This window comes from Lepidochelys kempii, chromosome 10, assembly GCF_965140285.1.
Source record: "Lepidochelys kempii isolate rLepKem1 chromosome 10, rLepKem1.hap1, whole genome shotgun sequence".
NCBI lineage: Eukaryota > Metazoa > Chordata > Testudines > Cheloniidae > Lepidochelys > Lepidochelys kempii.
This window is the reverse complement of record NC_136389.1, coordinates 30,762,388-30,783,056: the sequence shown is the minus strand read 5'-3', so window position 1 is coordinate 30,783,056 and position 20,669 is coordinate 30,762,388. Positions and strand designations below refer to the sequence as shown.

General features: G+C 44.7%; 1 protein-coding gene across 1 annotated transcript in view; it reads right to left on the bottom strand.

The window, feature by feature from the left end:
• Positions 1-19,146, bottom strand: part of CFAP70 (cilia and flagella associated protein 70) — a 42,330-nt gene extending 23,184 nt beyond the window's left edge. The window contains exons 1-10 of the mRNA XM_073362608.2: positions 18,616-19,146; positions 11,175-11,361; positions 10,671-10,769; positions 10,375-10,454; positions 9,074-9,250; positions 8,415-8,597; positions 7,933-8,027; positions 4,494-4,593; positions 3,235-3,369; positions 1,772-1,933 (exon numbers count right to left, since the gene is read on the bottom strand). Of these exons, the coding sequence (XP_073218709.2) occupies positions 1,772-1,933; positions 3,235-3,369; positions 4,494-4,593; positions 7,933-8,027; positions 8,415-8,597; positions 9,074-9,250; positions 10,375-10,454; positions 10,671-10,769; positions 11,175-11,361; positions 18,616-18,741 (1,344 nt within the window). The 5' untranslated portion in view covers positions 18,742-19,146. The remainder of the gene's footprint in view (positions 1-1,771; positions 1,934-3,234; positions 3,370-4,493; positions 4,594-7,932; positions 8,028-8,414; positions 8,598-9,073; positions 9,251-10,374; positions 10,455-10,670; positions 10,770-11,174; positions 11,362-18,615) is intronic.
• Positions 19,147-20,669: the final 1,523 nt, after the last annotated feature.

The following is a 20,669-nucleotide window of genomic DNA, read 5'->3' as shown; positions in this document are numbered from 1 at the left end:
TCATCTAGTCCAACCCCCTGCTCAAAGCAGGACCAATCCCCAACTAAATCAAATTTTTTTGTTTGGGTTTTTTTTTATTTGTTAGTCAAACATTGTGTTTATAGATGGACAAGCAAGAGACCCCAAATGGACATTTTTGACAACAAACACTGTATTTGTGGCCTGAGATGAAAGAGAAATTTGCTTTAACTTCATTGCCCAGCGGTGGAGACAACAGCCTGCAAGACAAGTGTCCCTGCGATATGCTAGGCTCAATACATGAAAAAAAATTCATATTCTTTACATATTTTGAGATTTTAGTTCTCTGAAGACTAGCACAAGAGCATACAAAATGCCTGCAGAGACCTAGAGGATGGCTTATGTCAGGGTGTCCCCCTCCCACCTTGACCTCTTTACTCAGTGGTCTACTGTGCCAGATAGCCTAGATTCAGCAGCACCCAGCACAGCAGACCATACAGTTTGCAGCATCTTTTTAATGGGAAAAACCATTAAACTGACTTTACACAATGTGCTACCAAATGCACAAAAATGATTACCCTGTAACAGTCATCATAGGGTTTACTTTTAGCACAGAATATAAAAACAATGAACAAAGATGTGATTTAAAAGTGGTAATATTTTGCCGCAGATTTATCTGCTGCATACACTGGAAATGACAAATCATCTTGAATCTAATAATTCTCAAATGTGTAGTGCTCAAGATTAATGTATTACTGATTATTACTGATACCATATTATAAAATTGCAAGGAATCTGACCAGATATGCAATGTAAGGTATCTGTGAAAATACTATAATTTGCCAAGTAGATAATCTTGTTTATATGTTTGCATCACCTTTGTATGGTGAGTTATAGATATGTAGGGTATATCTGTTATTTCCAAACTTGTGCTGTGTATCTGGGTAACACCCCCAGACAGATTGGCATCAGCCCTGCCCAGCTTGTTCAATGGCCCATCAAGGGTCATCAGCTATACAACTGACTCATTGAAAGAAGGCAAGGGATACACCTTATGAGATAGCAAGGCATGTAGGGGCACACCGGTAGACAGAAAACTCTGAGGCTTTTCCATGCCATGTGCTGTGAAGCTTGTGTTTGGGACACAAAAAGTACAAGCCACATGGCAAAAGAATATAAAAGGCAGCTGCATCTTCTCCATTTTGTCTTCATTCCTGCTTCTTACCCTCGAGTAACTTTTCTACAAATGAAGCTCTGAACAAAGGACTGAATGACCCATCCAGCTGTGGATGTGTTCCAGAGGGACTTTCAAGCCAGCAATCTCATCAATATTGCTAAGAACCTGATATATGGACTTTGAAGTCTCTGTATGTATCTGAGTGCTTTACCATTTAACAACTCTCTTCTTGTTCTTTTTTTTTTCTTTATGACAAACTTTTAGTTTTAGACACTAAAGGATTGGCTGGCAGCGTAGTATTTCGGTTAAGAACCAAACCTATACTGACCTGGTAACGTGGCTGACCCTTTGGGGTCAGAAGAACGTTTTATATCGTGAGTGGAGTTTTTTAAATAACTTCTCACTATACTGGACTTAGGTGCTGATTGGGAGCCAGAGAACTGGAATGCACTAAAGGGGCTGTGTGATTTCTTTTTTAGCTTCTTGATAACCAGTGTCGGGGGATCAGAAGTACAGTTTGTGACTGGTTGATGAGCTTAACTTCAGTGTTAATCACCAGCTTTGGGTGTATTTGCTCTCCCTTTTGCAGCTTGCCCTGACCTTGGCATTTTCAGTGAGGTCTGAACTTACACTTACCTTTCTTAGAACATCCTTCTCTTTGGTCATTTTATCCTCTTTCTGGTTCCTACTGGGAATAGCTTTTGAATGAGGGGAGCTGGCTGCTGCGATCACTGGCCCTAATTTGTTCAGATTGGCTTGATGCCCAAGATCACGTAAAATGCTGAATAGACACTTAGTCTGAAAAAGAAGGAAATTATAAAATTGAGGCAAAAAAAGAAATGCAGATTGATGGACTGGACATCACCTTTCTTGCCTCAACCCTTCACATGCTAGAGCACAGCAATGAATCATTAAATTATCACTAAACATTTTTCAGAGGTTGCCTTTTCAAATAACACTTTATCTCTGCATAGGAGGGTTACATCACGTGCAGTTTAGCACCTATTTAAAAGCTATGGTTAGTGCAATAACTTAGGTTGGTTTGAATTAGCTACATCATCTGGACAACAGCTCTCATCAAGCATAAGGTCCAGCCCATGGCATTAAGGAGACCAGGAAATGAGAATGTGAGAGACAGAGAGAGCATGTGTTGTTTTATTTGCAAGTTACAATGTATTTTTATAATTGTGACCCGGGGAGGAGTACCATATGGGAAAGAAGACATCACCAAAGCACTGCTGGGATATTGTGGAGAGCAGAGACTAAAGGAAAGCTGTCTGCCTGGACCTGCTTTTCAATAATACATCTCCTAGAAGGACAAAGTTTGTGTGACTCACACAGGAAAGGGCTGGTGTTTTCATCCAGGTCCAGCTACTAGACTGCACCTGGGATATTTATGATCCTCAGTCAACAGTTAAGGTGAACGAGGGGACCAGTAAAACCAAATTACTTTCCTGTGTGTGTGCGTCTCTCCTGCTTTGGGACAAAGATGGAAACAAGTTCAACATTCTATTATTACTGTGGGAAACATGAATGTTAATATTTGCCTAAATAACATGGTTGGGGTGAAGGGGAGAAGAGAAACTAAAACAGAAAAAACTGTATGAATTACAACCTCAATGTGGTCCTTTTATTTAAATTAAAACCTTTTGAGCATCCCTATTGGTAACTACACTGATCCAGTAACCACTAAATTTTCCTAGGGAGGACCTGCCTCACTAGGAAGTGGTGGGAAAACACCTACCATAAGGGGGAAGGAGGATTTTTACAACACTGATTAGCTGCTGCCAGAGAAAGGAGCGCAGAAAAGTCATGTCCTAAGGGTCCCTTCAATCCCCAAAACCCATTGCTCAGGATGTCTGCCTCATACTATGGCTTAGGAAATAAATCTGCTCTTTTAGGAAACTGCTCCAATAAGCTTGTCTTATTACTTCTCCCTGGAGCACTTGGAAATCCAGTGAAGCCTCAGAGCCAGCTTTATTGTAAAGGCAAACCTAAAGTACCATTCTGATAGCCCTGACTGCTCCCAAACATGTGACGCATGAACATAGATGGACGAGGAGATTGTACTGCAGTGTACAGTACAAGCCCATTCTCACCTTCCCAAACACCTCACTGTCTTGATATGCAAATACACGGAAAGCTCCTCGTATGCGCTTCACACCAGGGTACAGCAAAGGCACCATGTTGACGTATGCCACGCCATGGAAGAAAATCTGTCCATCATCATCTCCCTGGAAAGGCAAACAAGACCAGGCATGAGTTAGCTAAATGACTTATCAGGACTGTTCTTTGCAAGGTTTTTAGGCCATCACTGCAGGCTTCTGCGTACTGCACCAATTCCTAATAAAATAAAGTTATATCAATGGTGTCCTGTCTATGAAGTTTCCCCAGCTGGCATAAAGCTATGTCAGCTTGAAAGAATATGCTGTAGTCCTTCCATACCCAATATTATTCCAATCTCTGCAGGTCAAGGACACATTTTCTTAGTGAAGCCAAGTGCTCTGTTCCTGGTGGGCTGTACCGTGGCACTCAAAAATATAAGCCTCTAAAGGCACTCACCATCTGATTAGGAAACAGAATGTCTTGCTAGAGTTATGAGGAGCTTAGTGTCCTGTATGGGGCAAGGAGAACATAGTCATTGCTGCAAAATCATATGGCCAGTTTAGGATCCTGAACATCTGAGAGGTGCTCAAGGAACATCTTGGCCAAAGGAAAGATCAGCTAATCACTTTCCCAAGCAGTTACTTTCTCAAGTAATCCCTCTTCAGTTGCCATGGTACTAAAAAAAGAAAAGGAGGACGTCTGCATTCTTGTCAACTGCTGGAAATGGCCCATCTTGATTATCACTACAAAAGGTTACGTCCCCCTCCCCACCCCCCAGCCCCGCTCTCCTGCTGGTAAAATAGCTCATCTTACCTGATCACTCTCGTTACAGTGTGTATGGTAACACCCATTGTTTCATGTTCTCTATGTATATAAATCTCCCCACTGTATTTTCCAGTGAATGCATCTGATGAAGTGAGCTGTAGCTCATGAAAGCTTATGCTCAATTAAATTTGTTAGTCTCTAAGGTGCCACAAGTACTCCTTTTCTTTTTGTGGATACAGACTAACACGGCTGCTACTCTGAAACCTGTCACTAAAGAGCACTAACAAGATAGTTCTGTGTTGTAACTTGAAACCTTGCTATTTGTTTGACAGCTCTGTAAGGCTTATTACTCCATTACCAAAGCCTCTAGCTCTCCCTAACTCACCTCTGCCATTTGGAAACTGTTCTTAGCTTAGCAGAACCTCTGATGGAAAATAGCACCAAAATACAATCATACGCACATACACAAACCTCTAGGCATATTTACCTTGTCTAATTTGCTAGATTTCCCTTTGGTGGAAGTAACCATAGGGACCCTGGTAATCTCCACTAGCCAGTACCGGCATTCTGCAATGCGCTTCTGTAAGCTGCCACACCAAATGAGACAATTGAGACATAGAAAAACAGTCCAGAGATTAGCTTGTGCCACTTAGGGAAAGTGAGGCTACACATTTACAGTAAGCTCTATGGAAAGAAAAACTGGTAGAATACTTTTCTTTAAAAAAAAAAATCTACCAATGCCCCCAGTGAAATGTTCTATACTAACTTTCAGTTTTTATTAGCAGGGACAGCTGCATGAAAACAGGAATGTTATTCCTTAAGAGTTCATCAGCTCTTATGGCTCATTCTCCATCGTAAATCGCAGTGCTTTGGCTGTGCTATCACAGCATTCAGCTGTAAAAATCACAAAGAATAGAATCACAGGATAGAATCGCAGAAATGTAGGGCTGGAAGGGACCTTGAGAGGTCGCCTAGTCCATCATCCCGAGCTGAGGCAGGACCAAGTATACCTAAGCCATCCCTGAAAGGTGTTTGTCTAACTTCTAGGGATTCCACAAACTCTCTTGGTAGCCTATTCCTGTACTTAACTATCCTTATAGTTGAAAGTTTTTGCTAATATCTAATCTAAATCTCCTTTGTTGCAGATTAAGCCCATTACTTCTTGTCCTACCTTCAAATGGATATGGAGAACAATTGCTCACTGGCCTCTTTACACCAGTCGTTAATATACTTGAAGACTGTTATCAGGCTCCCTCTCAGTCTTCTTTTCTTAAGACTAAACATGCCCAGGTTTTTTTAAACTGTTCCTCATAGGTCAGGTTTTCTAAACCTTTTATCATTTTTGTTACTGTCCTCTGGACCTTCTCCAACTTGTCCATGTCCTTCTTAAAGTGTGGCACCCAGAATTGGCCACAGTACTCCAGGAGAGGCCTCACCAGCATTGAGTAGAATAGAACAGTTACTTCCCAGGTCATACTTATGACACTCTGGTTAATACAGCCCAGCATGATATTAAGTTTTTTTACAACTGCATCTATAGTTGGCTCACAGTCAACGTGACCCAGTATAACCCCCAGATCCTTTTCAGCAGCACTACTGCCTAGCCAGCTATTCCCCATTTTGTAGTTGTGTGTAAGTGTAGCACCTTGCACTTGTCTTTACTGAATTTCATCTTGTTGATTCTGAACAATTCTCAAGACTGTTTTTAAGTCTAATCCTGTCCTCCAAAGTGCTTGCAACCCCTGCTAGCCTAGTGTCATCCACAAATTCTAGGTGCTTACAAATGGATTATTTAATAATTTGTTCCAGTATCTTTCCTGGTATCAAAGTTAGGCTGACTGGTTTATAATTCCCTGGGTCCTTTTTCTTCCTCTTTTTAAAGATCGGTACTTTGTTTGTTCTTCTCTACTCCTCTGGGATCTCACACATTCTCCATGAGTTCTTGAGGATAATTGTTAATGGTTCCGAGACTGCTTCATCCATAGGCGCCGACTCCATGGGTGCTGTGGGGCTGCAGCACCCATGGGGAAAAATTAGCAGGGGCTCCGTACCCACCGGCAGCCAAGCTCTCCCCGCCTCCACCCTCTCCTCACCTCTTCCTCCCCCAAGCGCGCCGCATCCCCACCCTTCCCCCTTCCCCTCCCAGCGCTTCCCGCCCACCACTTAACAGTTGTTTGGCGGCGCTTAGGACTTTCCAGGAGGGAGGAGGAGGAGTGGGGATGTGGCATGCTCAGGGGAGGAAGTGGTAAAGAGGTGGGGCAGGGGTGGGGACTTGAGGGAAGGGGGTGGAATTGGGGCGGGGCAAGGGTGGTGCAGGGGCGGCAGGGATGGGGCTGGGGTGAGGGGGGTGTCAAGCACTCACGGGGCAGAGGGGAAGTCGGTGCCTATGGCTCCACCTAGTTCCTTGAGTACCCTAGGGGTGCATTTTGTCAGGCCCTGATGATTTGAATAGATCTAATTTACCTAAATATTCTTTAACCTGTTCTTTCCCTATTCTGTCTTGTGTTCCTTCCACCTTGTTGTTAATATTAACTGTGTTAAGCATCTGGTCATAATTAATGTTTTAGGGAAGACTGAAGCAAAAAAACATTAAACACCTCAGCTTTTTTTGTGTTGTCCATTAGCTCTCCTTCCCCACCAAGTAGTGGACCTACACTTTCCTTCACCTTTCTCTTGCCTCTAATGTATTATAGAACCTCTTCTTGCCTTTTATGACCTTTGCTAGGCATAACTCAATTTGTGCCTTAGCCTTTCTGATTTTGTCCCTACATGCTTCTGCTATTCTTTTACACTCATCTTTAGCAATTGGTCCAGGTTTCCACTTTTTAGGATTCCTTTTTGATTTTCAGGTCATTAAAGAACTCCCAATGCAGCCATGATGGCCTCTTACTATTCCTCCTATCTTTGCATCAGGATAGTTTTCTGTTGATAAGCTAGGATGATCACTTAGGGCAGGGAGAGAGCTAGTCAGGTTTAAAGAGGAAAGTTCATTATAACAGATGATATCTTATGTCTTCTTTAATGCTATTTGTTATGCCTGGAATAGCCTTCCATTTAATGTGAGCCAAGTCCTCCCTCTCTTTCAAAACACTCCTGAATATAACCACCTTCCCCCTCCTGAAAAGCATCCAACTATAAAGACCAAACTCCACTCTGTTTGTTCGGGACCCTTTGCACTGGACAGAACAAACCATTTTGTGACTTTAGAAAACAAGCATTTTGGGGCTGTGACTCTCATTTGTTTGGCACATTTTATTCACTGTACAATGCCATCTGCATCTATGGCACATTTGATATAGATCTATTATTAACTGTCAAATTAGTCTGAAACATGTTGGAGTTTTTCTTTCTTTTCTCCCCTTTACTTTAGAAAAGAGATTAATAAGAGCAGATATGACAAAAGTTTAAAATAATGAATTATAGAGAAGGTAGAGTAAGCATGTCCATTCTTCCTGTCTTATAGCTCAAAAACAAAGGGAACATTCAATGAAATTGAAAAGTAGCAAATTCAAAACAGATACAAGAAAATACTTCTACACATAATGTATAACTGGACTATGGAACTCATTGTGACAGTATGACACTGAGGTCAAAAACTTAGCAAGATTCAGTGGGACTGGATATTTATATGGATAAACAGAAATATCCAGACTTTTAATTTTTTTAGCATTCACTATTATAAGTACTGAAAGGGATATAAAACCTCATGCTTCAGGATTTAAAACAAGCTCTATGAGGGATTAGGCAGATTACCCCACATCTATAGTGGGGTCTATTGTGCCTTCCTCAAAAGCACTTGGTGCTGGTCACTGCCAGAGACAGATACTGAAATAGATGAATCATAGGGCTCACACAGTCTGGAAATTCATATGTTCTTCCCCATCCCCATCACTTTTTGCCCAGGGAATTTTCCTTTGTTTTCTTACCTGAGTACTGCTGGAGGGTCCAGGTAACAGCGTCTTTCCAAGTCCCAAACAATTCTCTTTTTTATGCTCTCTGCCTGAATCCTAAATTCCCTGTCCTAGGAGAAAGAGTCAGATGTTCAAATCACACCCTGACAGAGTACACTGTGTTCCAACGGATGGGCAGTGCCTAGCCTAGCAGTGAAATGCTTATCTCCTCCAAGGGGAGAACTTATTGCAGAATTCGACTCCACTCAGAAACAATCAGCAGGTGAACAAAATGAGTTAGTAACGGTTACTACAGTTCTGGGGCCAATTAAAGTTAGATTTATTTGTGTCACCAGCAGCCTGGCTTGTGATGGTGCTTGGACAAGCACCAGGTCTCCTCCTCCAGACCTTGCTTCCCATTTCTCCTGTTTTGTATCTTTTAAAGTAGGTCTTCAGTCATTAGTTTTGCTACGCACTCGGGCTCTCTCCCGGCTGCTTCAAGGTCATTTCTTCCTCACCTCTGTTTTGTTGAGCTCTCCATCCTCCTCCTCATAGGGGCCACCAACAATAAAAGAGCCTGGAATGTTTTGAGCTCCTGGTGCCAGGATGTTGCTAATGGGCCATTTTTTTGGCCGGGGTATTGGCTCTTTTTCCCCACCAAGCTTCAGGATACCGTTCTTGAACATCAAGGGGTACTCTTTCTAGAGAGATAGAGAGGAAGAGGATTTTCATTCAGAGGTCTGAGCAAAAGCAAGTAAACACTATAGTGAAGTGTGACCAACAAGTAAAAAGCAGCATTATAGCAACACAGCTGGGAAAACATGCTCCAGCCCACACAGGTATAGAAGCTACAAAGTATAAGCATCAAACTGCATGAACTGACAGAGACAGGAAAATCCCACCCATTTCAACACACATGCACATGGGAGTTGCCATGGAGACGCATAGACCAGGCAGCAATGGGCTTGATCTAAGTCACAGAAATATACATACACAAACAGCTGAAAAATCATTGACAAATATCAATATAGTTATGTGGCCACAGAAACGGTTGGACATACTCACATAATAGGCATAGGCATTCATTACTCATGCAGATTAACATCTTAGAAACCACAACCACAGAAGCAAAGATCTATCTGGGACATGTACAAAGAGTTCATTGACAGTTCCCCACCTCTCCAACAGTTGGTACTTGCAAGCAAACCATGTAGTTTTGCTGGGGTCCTGTGGGAACAAACACTTCAGGGACAGAATAAGCAGCCTCCAATGTAACCCTGAGGAGGTTGCCACCTGAAAGTTTCGATACAGAAAGCAGGGGCTCTTGGATGGACACTGACACTTCAAGGCTACACTGCAAAACAAGAGCAAACTGAAGTGACATTCCACTGGAAACAGCGAAGTTATTAAACAGTTACATGCATCTGTCTTTGCAGAGGAAATGAGTAGAGGTCTGCCTAAGCTAGAAATCTATAATATTATTTTATTCATTGATTCAAATGAAGAACAAATGGGCATTACTGTGTGCTAAATGAATCTTATGGCAATTAAATGATTTGTGTCCAAATTGTAATGTTTCTCTATTTAGAATGTAAGCTTCTCAGGACAGGGACCATGTCTCTCACAGTCACTGCTTAATAAACAAATGAAAAGTTAAATAAAACTTAGCTGTGTTGAAAGATCATTAAGGATGCAAAATGAATCACTCAATATTCAGGAGATGCCACAGTTAACACAAGCAACCTCAACTGAGCCCTTTATCTATATACATTATTACACAGTATTTAATCACAAGATCACATATAGGATGGATGGCATTCAGTGAATGAAGTAACTTTTGAATATTTATCTTCACTGTTCAGTGTGATTGGCACTTGCCTCATTTATTACATACCAATTGACCTGTCTACTGATGGCAGAAATATGTTTTTAGATACACCAGTGTAAATTTAAAGTCCATTGATTTCAATGAATTTACACTGGTAATTGTAAACAGAATTTGGATTAAAATTAGACACACTTCCTAATTCACTATGTATCATTGCTTCATTCACTGAACACTGTTCAACCAGTGTGCTGAATAAGGCAGGGATCCTGTAGTAAAAATAGTATATGATAAAATAATAAAAGACCATGTAATATTTTGTTTGCACAAAGGGACAGAGTTAAGGTTATGCAGGCATCTTAAATGAGGCCATTTTCTGATTTGTCAGTGCTTCACTTTGCAACATTAATGCTCTTTCAATGTAGTTTTTTGTACAGCATATATTAGGGTTTATGGACCCAATCCTGCTCCTATTGTAATCAATGGGAGAAGGACAGGGCCCCAAATTTTTATATGTATTGCCATAATGTATACATAATTTGCAATATGGCTGAGTCATAGTTCCAGAAATATTCATAGCTTTTGATTTAAATTGCACCATATAGCTGCATAGTTGAATTATTGAGTGAATGGCCCTGGGAAATTCCAAATACCTTGGCATCTGGGTGAAAGCTCTCTAGTGGAGAGCCAGGAATTGGATGCAGTGGAACTGTTGCTCTAAATGAACACTGTCCTGTGAAGAAACAAAGACAGAATCAGCATAAAGTCTGAAGCCTTCCTGTAGTGAAATCACTCACTCAATGGAAAAACTGTGCTATCTGCCCCCCATATAATCCAACTTTCTAAAGACAGCACTAGATATTATTTGTCAACAGAAGTGAAGCTACAATGAAGAAGCTTTGTGAGAGCAAGAGGTGGATGTGGACACAGTATGAATTCTACATTACACCTTCCAGCAGAGGTAGAAGATCCACAACAGCCTGACCAAGAGCCACAGTCTTTTCCTCCTTCTGCTTCTTCTCCTTTGGTAAAACTTCAATCACAGTCACTGGGGGGGGAAAAACATAGAATCTGGAGATGTTTCTCAATCACCCTTAAAACAGCAGCTGGAAACAGTGAGATCATTCAGGATGCTTAAAAAGTGTATTAGCTCTTAACCAGAACTCCTACTTGATTCCCCAGTGACTGACGGGGATAGAGTAGCTGAGCGTTTCCCACAGCCAGTGCTCAGACTTCATTCTCAAGCAAGTCCTGCTGGACGAGGATGAGAATAGAGTACTGTCGCTGAGAGTTCCCCACAGCAATGCTTCTACTCCATTCTCTAATGAGTGACTCCTGCTAGGAGCAGATGGGATGGAATATTGAGAGCTCCCCACGGCCAGAGCTCCTTTCAATTCTCTAGTGATTCATTCTGGGAAAATATGAATGGATAGTTAGAGTGACAGTTACTTACAGAATAAGGGTTTGTGTGCGATGTCATCTAGAGAGTTTGGCCCATCAGAGTTGTATTCAAAGCTAGTGGTGAAGTTATATTTCACTGTCCCATCTGAAGAAACATCAATTTTCAGGGAGTCACCCAGGATAACACCGTTATACTCTGCACGCACATAGGTCACTGGAGTGTCTCCTTTGACACCTTTCTGCCAAACACAAACCAACAATAGGTTAATTATTTTATTCTAAAGCAAAAGGCAGATTTCAAACTGCTCACAACCAGAGCTGTCCACAGAAGGTGGTTGAGCTAAGGAATGCTTGTTTGGGAAAGAAAGGTTTTTTTTTCAGGTTTCAGAGTAACAGCCGTGTTAGTCTGTATTCGCAAAAAGAAAAGGAGGACTTGTGGCACCTTAGAGACTAACCAATTTATTAGAGCATAAGCTTTCGTGAGCTACAGCTCACTTCTTCAGATGCATATCGTGGAAACTGCAGCAGGCTTTATATATACACAGAGAATATGAAACAATACCTATTCCCACCCCACTGTCCTGCTGGTAATAGCTTATCTAAAGTGATTTCCAGCACAAATCCAGGTTTTCTCACCCTCCACCCCCCCACACAAATTCACTCTCCTGCTGGTGATAGCCCATCCAAAGTGATAACTCTTTACACAATGTGCATGACAATTAAGCTGGGCTATTTCCTGCATAAATCCAGGTTCTCACATCCCCCCCACCCCCATACACACACAAACTCACTCTCCTGCTGGTAACAGCTCATCCAAACTGACCACTCTTCAAGTTAAAATCCAAGTTAAACCAGAACATCTGGGGGGAGGGGGGTAGGAAAAAACAAGAGGAAACAGGCTACCTTGCATAATGACTTAGCCACTCCAAGTCTCTATTTAAGCCTAAATTAATAGTATCCAATTTGCAAATGAATTCCAATTCAGCAGTTTCTCGCTGGAGTCTGGATTTGAAGTTTTTTTGTTTTAAGATAGCGACCTTCATGTCTGTGATCGCGTGACCAGAGAGATTGAAGTGTTCTCCGACTGGTTTATGAATGTTATAATTCTTGACATCTGATTTGTGTCCATTTATTCTTTTACGTAGAGACTGTCCAGTTTGACCAATGTACATGGCAGAGGGGCATTGCTGGCACATGATGGCATATATCACATTGGTGGATGTGCAGGTGAACGAGCCTCTGATAGTGTGGCTGATGTTATTAGGCCCTGTGATGGTGTCCCCTGAATAGATATGTGGGCACAGTTGGCAACGGGCTTTGTTGCAAGGATAAGTTCCTGGGTTAGTGGTTCTGTTGTGTGGTATGTGGTTGTTGGTGAGTATTTGCTTCAGGTTGCGGGGCTGTCTGTAGGCAAGGACTGGCCTGTCTCCCAAGATTTGTGAGAGTGTTGGGTCATCCTTTAGGATAGGTTGTAGATCCTTAATAATGCGTTGGAGGGGTTTTAGTTGGGGGCTGAAGGTGACGGCTAGTGGCGTTCTGTTATTTTCTTTGTTAGGCCTGTCCTGTAGTAGGTAACTTCTGGGAACTCTTCTGGCTCTATCAATCTGTTTCTTTACTTCTGCAGGTGGGTATTGTAGTTGTAAGAAAGCTTGACAGAGATCTTGTAGGTGTTTGTCTCTGTCTGAGGGGTTGGAGCAAATGCGGTTGTATCGCAGAGCTTGGCTGTAGACGATGGATCGTGTGGTGTGGTCAGGGTGAAAGCTGGAGGCATGCAGGTAGGAATAGCGGTCAGTAGGTTTCCGGTATAGGGTGGTGTTTATGTGACCATTGTTTATTAGCACTGTAGTGTCCAGGAAGTGGATCTCTTGTGTGGACTGGACCAGGCTGAGGTTGGTGGTGGGATGGAAATTGTTGAAATCATGGTGGAATTCCTCAAGGGCTTCTTTTCCATGGGTCCAGATGATGAAGATGTCATCAATATAGCGCAAGTAGAGTAGGGGCTTTAGGGGACGAGAGCTGAGGAAGCGTTGTTCTAAATCAGCCATAAAAATGTTGGCATACTGTGGGGCCATGCGGGTACCCATAGCAGTGCCGCTGATCTGAAGGTATACATTGTCCCCAAATGTGAAGTAGTTATGGGTAAGGACAAAGTCACAAAGTTCAGCCACCAGGTTAGCCGTGACATTATCGGGGATAGTGTTCTTGACGGCTTGTAGTCCATCTTTGTGTGGAATGTTGGTGTAGAGGGCTTCTACATCCATAGTGGCCAGGATGGTGTTATCAGGAAGATCACCGATGGATTGTAGTTTCCTCAGGAAGTCAGTGGTGTCTCGAAGGTAGCTGGGAGTGCTGGTAGCGTAGGGCCTGAGGAGGGAGTCTACATAGCCAGACAATCCTGCTGTCAGGGTGCCAATGCCTGAGATGATGGGGCGCCCAGGATTTCCAGGTTTATGGATCTTGGGTAGTAGATAGAATATCCCAGGTCGGGGTTCCAGGGGTGTGTCTGTGCGGATTTGATCTTGTGCTTTTTCAGGAAGTTTCTTGAGCAAATGCTGTAGTTGCTTTTGGTAACTCTCAGTGGGATCAGAGGGTAATGGCTTGTAGAAACTCGTGTTGGAGAGCTGCCGAGCAGCCTCTTGTTCATATTCCGACCTATTCATGACGACAACAGCACCTCCTTTGTCACTTCCTGGACACTACAGTGCTAATAAACAATGGTCACATAAACACCACCCTATACCGGAAACCTACTGACCGCTATTCCTACCTGCATGCCTCCAGCTTTCACCCTGACCACACCACACGATCCATCGTCTACAGCCAAGCTCTGCGATACAACCGCATTTGCTCCAACCCCTCAGACAGAGACAAACACCTACAAGATCTCTGTCAAGCTTTCTTACAACTACAATACCCACCTGCAGAAGTAAAGAAACAGATTGATAGAGCCAGAAGAGTTCCCAGAAGTTACCTACTACAGGACAGGCCTAACAAAGAAAATAACAGAACGCCACTAGCCGTCACCTTCAGCCCCCAACTAAAACCCCTCCAACGCATTATTAAGGATCTACAACCTATCCTAAAGGATGACCCAACACTCTCACAAATCTTGGGAGACAGGCCAGTCCTTGCCTACAGACAGCCCCGCAACCTGAAGCAAATACTCACCAACAACCACATACCACACAACAGAACCACTAACCCAGGAACTTATCCTTGCAACAAAGCCCGTTGCCAACTGTGCCCACATATCTATTCAGGGGACACCATCACAGGGCCTAATAACATCAGCCACACTATCAGAGGCTCGTTCACCTGCACATCCACCAATGTGATATATGCCATCATGTGCCAGCAATGCCCCTCTGCCATGTACATTGGTCAAACTGGACAGTCTCTACGTAAAAGAATAAATGGACACAAATCAGATGTCAAGAATTATAACATTCATAAACCAGTCGGAGAACACTTCAATCTCTCTGGTCACGCGATCACAGACATGAAGGTCGCTATCTTAAAACAAAAAAACTTCAAATCCAGACTCCAGCGAGAAACTGCTGAATTGGAATTCATTTGCAAATTGGATACTATTAATTTAGGCTTAAATAGAGACTTGGAGTGGCTAAGTCATTATGCAAGGTAGCCTGTTTCCTCTTGTTTTTTCCTACCCCCCCCCCCAGATGTTCTGGTTTAACTTGGATTTTAACTTGAAGAGTGGTCAGTTTGGATGAGCTGTTACCAGCAGGAGAGTGAGTTTGTGTGTGTATGGGGGTGGGGGGGATGTGAGAACCTGGATTTATGCAGGAAATAGCCCAGCTTAATTGTCATGCACATTGTGTAAAGAGTTATCACTTTGGATGGGCTATCACCAGCAGGAGAGTGAATTTGTGTGGGGGGGTGGAGGGTGAGAAAACCTGGATTTGTGCTGGAAATCACTTTAGATAAGCTATTACCAGCAGGACAGTGGGGTGGGAATAGGTATTGTTTCATATTCTCTGTGTATATATAAAGCCTGCTGCAGTTTCCACGATATGCATCTGAAGAAGTGAGCTGTAGCTCACGAAAGCTTATGCTCTAATAAATTGGTTAGTCTCTAAGGTGCCACAAGTCCTCCTTTTGTTTTTTTTTCAGTTACTCCACATACAAGAATGGGTTTATGAGGAAAAGTTCTAATCTCACTGAGATTTCACCCTCTTCTCTCCATTCTATCCCTCTGCAGCGCCCCAGAGGTTACTAGCACCCAGCTGTGGAAGGGGCATTTAGAAGTAATAGTCTTCATCAACATGGATGAAGAGAGATAAGCATAACTACACTGACTTTCATCCAAAGGGGCAACATAATAATAATAATTTCAAGAAAGGTTCTGATTTTTGTAAACAACTGAGGAGGTAGCTCACAAATGGCATGGCTGTGTTAATATGAAATTCTAGAATACTGTATAGCTAAAGAACTCCTTGAAATCTAGTGAGAATTTTAGCAAGTTTTTTGGAAATATTTGGATTCTATGGATTCATTAACTCTACCTTAGTAGCTTTCAAGAAGGGTACAGTTTTTAGCATGTGTTTACCAGTGTTCTTAAACACAGGAATATAGGAAATTCTAAAGTATATCAGACCAATAGTCCACCTACCTTGCTAGCCTTTCTCTGACAGTGGCCAGGAGCAGATGCCTCCAAAGACAGTGCAAGAAATGATGAGGTGGACAATTATGACATAACCTCAACACAGGGGGAAAAAATTTCCTAACCCTCTCAAGATAGAGGTTGGCTTATGCCCTAAAACACAAAAGTTGATATCCTCGCCAAACTTTTCTTTAATGCTTATCCATATAAGCCAAATCTTTATTTGAATCCTGCTAAGCAATTTTGCCTAATGATACCTCGTGGTAATGAGTTCCATGATTTTATTGTGTATTGTGTAATCAATATATCATTTTATCAGTTTTAAATTTCCTGTTTTTCAGTTTCATTAAATGTCTCCCTATTAATCCATTAAGAGAAAGCCTAAATAGAAGTTACCGTTTCTATACCATTCATTATTCTGTATTCCTTTCTCATGTCCTCTCTTATTCATCTCCTCTCTAATTACACATTCCCAAATTTCTTCTATGTACCTTCATCTGGAAGTTTTTACATATCTCTTAACATTTTGGGGTTTTTTGTCCATCTCTTAGCCCTCTCTGTACTTGCTATTTTCTTTTTGAGAGGGGGTGACCAGAACTGAAGTATTCCAGTTCAGGTTGTACCACTGATTTATAAAATAACATTATAATATTTTCAGTATTATTTCCCATCTCATTCCTTTTTATATTTCCCTACTGCACAAAGACTTAGCAAGGATAAATCAATGAATGCGTGAGAGGTATTTTGATACTATGGTATAAATGCCTAGACAGATAGCTAGATGCATTCCAACATTTTATTTGCTTTTCTAACTGCTGCTACATAATGAGCAGAGATTTTCATTGTTCTGTTCACTGTGGCACCCAGGTCTTTTTCTTGAGTTGTTACAATTACTCTAGACTACTGTTTCTCAACTGTGGCCACCATGGCCTCATGTGGCCACCAGGGGGGGTTTCCCTGTGGCAATGGCAGTTTCGGGGGAGAGGGGGAAAACATCAGCCCCATCCCCTTCCTCCCTGTTGCTCCTGCATGCACCGCCTCTCTAGAGACACAGGTGGGACACACAAGGCTTAAGGAGCTAGCAGAGGAGGCAAGGGGTGGGGGTGAGAAGGTGAGCGGTGAGCCAGCAGCAGGGTGAGGAGGTGGGCAGCGGAGGGGGGAAGAGGGGGCTGGCTGCGAGTGGGGGAAATGAGGAGGCAAGAGGCAGGCGGCCGAGCGGGGGGGTGGGGAGGGGAGGTGAGCTGCGGGCCTGCGGAGAGCCTGGCGGAGGAGTAAAGAGGCGAGTGGCAAGCCAGCAGCAGGGTGAGGAGGCAGGTGTGTGTGGGGGGAGAATCTGGCTGCGAGCGGTGGAGGGAGGAGGTGAGCAATGAGCCATGAGTGAGTGGGGTATTCTCACGGCGGGCAGAGGGGTGTCTGTGGCAGGGGAGTAAGGAGGTGAGTGGCGGGTGTGGGGGTGAGAGGAGGTGAGTGGCGGGTGGGGGACTGAGGAGGGACACAGGAGGCAAGCGGCAGGCGGGGGGTGAGGAGGAAAGCGGCGGGTGCATGGGCAGCGGGTGGAGCCCCCCCTTTGTGGAGGCTAGCTGCCGACTGCACCCCTTCCACCGCGCCCCTACCCCACGGCAGCCAGAACCCCAAGGCTCCCTGCGCCCCCTGCAGCTGGAGCCACAAGCCCCCACCCGGAGAAGCCCTGAGTGTCTCCCCCCCCCACCTGCCCAGAGCACCCCTCATCCAGAGGCGCTCCAGGCTGGCCAAAGCCCCGAGTCCCCCCACCTGCCCAGAGGAGCCCCGGCCAGCCGCAGCCATGCCTTCCCTCCCCTTCTCAGACCCAAGCCACGCAAATATGTTTTTCATTATTATTTGGACTTCTATTATGTCAAAGCATTTTTAAATTCACTTCAGAATTGTTATACAGACAACCACTTTTACCAAAAAAGCAAAAGAAACAATAATAAAAAGACAATAAAGTGCAAAGCATCTTATTTATGTTTCTATTTTGTTAGGTCCAATAAAGAATAGAGATAACTGCATTATTTTTATTATTGCGTCTGAAAACAAAACCCCAAAACCTTACATAAATAAATTACAAAGATTTGGATGTATATATGTGCATATTACTTCATTAACTTTAGGAAAAATAAATAAGGTTAGGAAAAGGTGTCAGTACTGCCACCAGCAAGAGTTGGTGGCTGCACTCTGAGGCCACCAAAAAATACGCTGTGAGAACCCGAGAGTAAGGACAGCCAGGAATGTAATGTGACACAGAGTTCACTAATGGTCAGATTTTGATTTTAGTAAACTGGCACAAATTTCAATTGAGTTATTTGAGATTTACATTACTGTAACTGAGATCAGAATCTTCCCACATATCAGGAAACAATGGAGGGGGTTTAAAAAAAATTTTTTTTATAAGTATTTGTCTCTGTATTTTGTTGGTGAGGGTGTGGAATTCAAAAAAGGGTGTGGAACTCAAAAAAGAAAATAACATGTTAGCAATCGTGCATTGCTTAGAAAACTCTGTTGTAAAGATACTGATAGTAATACAGGAGGAGGCATGGCAGGCCACGTTTCAAATTAATGTTCACGCAATGCAATATTCCTGGATGGGCTGTCGATGGGGATTGAACCCAAGATTTTTGGACCAAAAAACAAGCTCCTTTACTCTACATATGGATTAGCCACTACAGGGGAACAGAGAGGTATGCTGTGTAACTATGGGTTATGCTGAGGTCCTGGTGTCATTACAGATTGCTCAGTGTTGTGTTCTCATACCAAGTTTTTGAAGGGTTTACAGTATAAAAATTCATGCCTGCCCCATTTACTAAAGCAGATATATTTAATGACAAACAAGCTGAGACATTTCAAAAGCCTTTACCAGGTCACATCCCTCGAACACTGTGATCTGTACCGGTTTGATTGGGGACAGAGATGCCTCAGTGGCAAAAGGTGGAGCCTGTATAAGGGATCCTCTTTTACTAGCCTGTCCAGAAAGAAGAGCCATGTCTCTGCAGAAATAAGGAATGAAAAAAATTAAACATACCAATACTCTTTCTTCTGGGCTTTGTTTTGCAGTAATTCAGCACAGCCTCTTGCTATGCTCTCAGAGGCACTATTCCTTGTGTTGTGAGCTCTTCTACTTTCTCTAAAAGTACCCCCTCTCCCAGCTAATCAAATTCAAAATAATGTAAATGATACACAGAAGCAACACGTTCGAACAAGATTCAAGACCTGGATGTTGAAACATCACAATATGCACAGAGTTTTACTGATCACAGAAACACTTTTTACAGTTCAGTTTTCTTCAGTGTGAAGCTCAAAGTGAAAAACATCTTATGGAAAGCATAAACCCAGTATGGTACAGGACGGGGAGCATGTCAAACGTTTGTGTGATGGATCTAGCTATGGAGGGAGAGTAGGATGAAGGGATCCCCAAAGAAGGGCAGGTCCCAGGGAAAGGGATACCCAGAGCAGGGGCAAGGGAAAGGTATACCCACAGTGTGTTGGAGGGTAAGTTCCTGTGGCAGGGGATAGCCAGTGAGGCAGGGAGGGACGGGGTACCCAGAGGCAGTTCCCAGGGCCTGGGGTGGGGGGAGAGGGGACAGCCGCGGAGGGAGGGGGGGAAGAAGGCGGCAGTTCCCAGGGATGGGGATAGCCGGGGGGGGGGAGTTCCCGGGGGAAGGGGAGGAGCGGAGTGGATACCTGGTGGGGACCGCAGTTCCCAGGGCAGGGGATAGAGGGGTGAGGATACCCAGAGAGGGCAGTTCCCAGGAGGAGAGGGGTGGGGGACAGCTGCGGGGGGCAGCAGTTCCCAGGTCAGGGGATACCCAGAGGCGGCAGTTCCCGGGAGGAGGGGGCAGGAGACAGCTGGGGGGGGCTGTTCCCAGGGCAGGGGATAGGCGGGGTGGGGGCGGGGATACCCGGTGGAGGCCGGTTCCCGGGGCAGGGGGATACCCAGAGGGGGCAGTTCCCGGGAGGAGGGGGCAGACAGCTGGGGCGGGGCAGTTCCCAGGGCAGGGGATAGGCGGGGTGTGGGCGGGGATACCCGGTGGAGGCCGGTTCCCGGGGCAGGGGGATACCCAGAGGGGGCAGTTCCCGGGAGGAGGGGGCGGGGGACAGCTGGGGGGGCAGTTCCCAGGGCAGGGGATAGGCGGGGTGGGGGCGGGGATACCCGGTGGAGGCCGGTTCCCGGGGCAGGGGGATACCCAGAGGGGGCAGTTCCCGGGGGGTCCCCGCCGGGTGCACATGAAGGAGGCAGACCCCAGGGCAGGGTAAGGGGCCACCCCTGGTCCCGGGTGTACGGGGACGTGAGCGGGGGGTGCTCACCGCGTACGGCTGGGACGGGGAGGAGCGAGTCAGTGACACGATGCCTTTCAGGGGCGCGTCCTCCGTAACCGTAGCAACCGTCCCTACTCCCGCGCTTGCTTCGCCCCTTTCCCGACCCGTAGGGCACGTGACGGTGTTCTCTCGTCAACTCTCCAGCCGCCACGCTTGTTGTGGGCAGCAGGGGGCGGGGAGCCTCTCTCCTGAGCTGGGGCTGAGGCCCAGGCGGCCATTTTGGTTGCTGGCGCAGGCGGGCACCAGAGCCCTGGACTGACTGGCCAGTGCTTTCATTGGCGCAGAACAGGACCTTGGTTCCAGCTGCGTGGGGCCCCGAGGGGTATAACCTCATGCAGCCTAGGGTGCCAGGGACATAACCCCTCTGACATGCCTGTGTCCTCACCTGGCAGTGCCATGGGAACATGCTGTGACCTCACACAGTGACAGTGTGGGAACAGGTATGAGGTCGCATGGCTGTGCCGTGGGAATGCCCTGGGACCTTGCTTGGCACGCAGCCTCGCCTAGCAACACATGGGTCTGCAATGCTCCCAGTCAATCTGGGGCTCTTTCACTGCCATGGACCCTATTGTTTAAGGACTTATAATGCTGAAG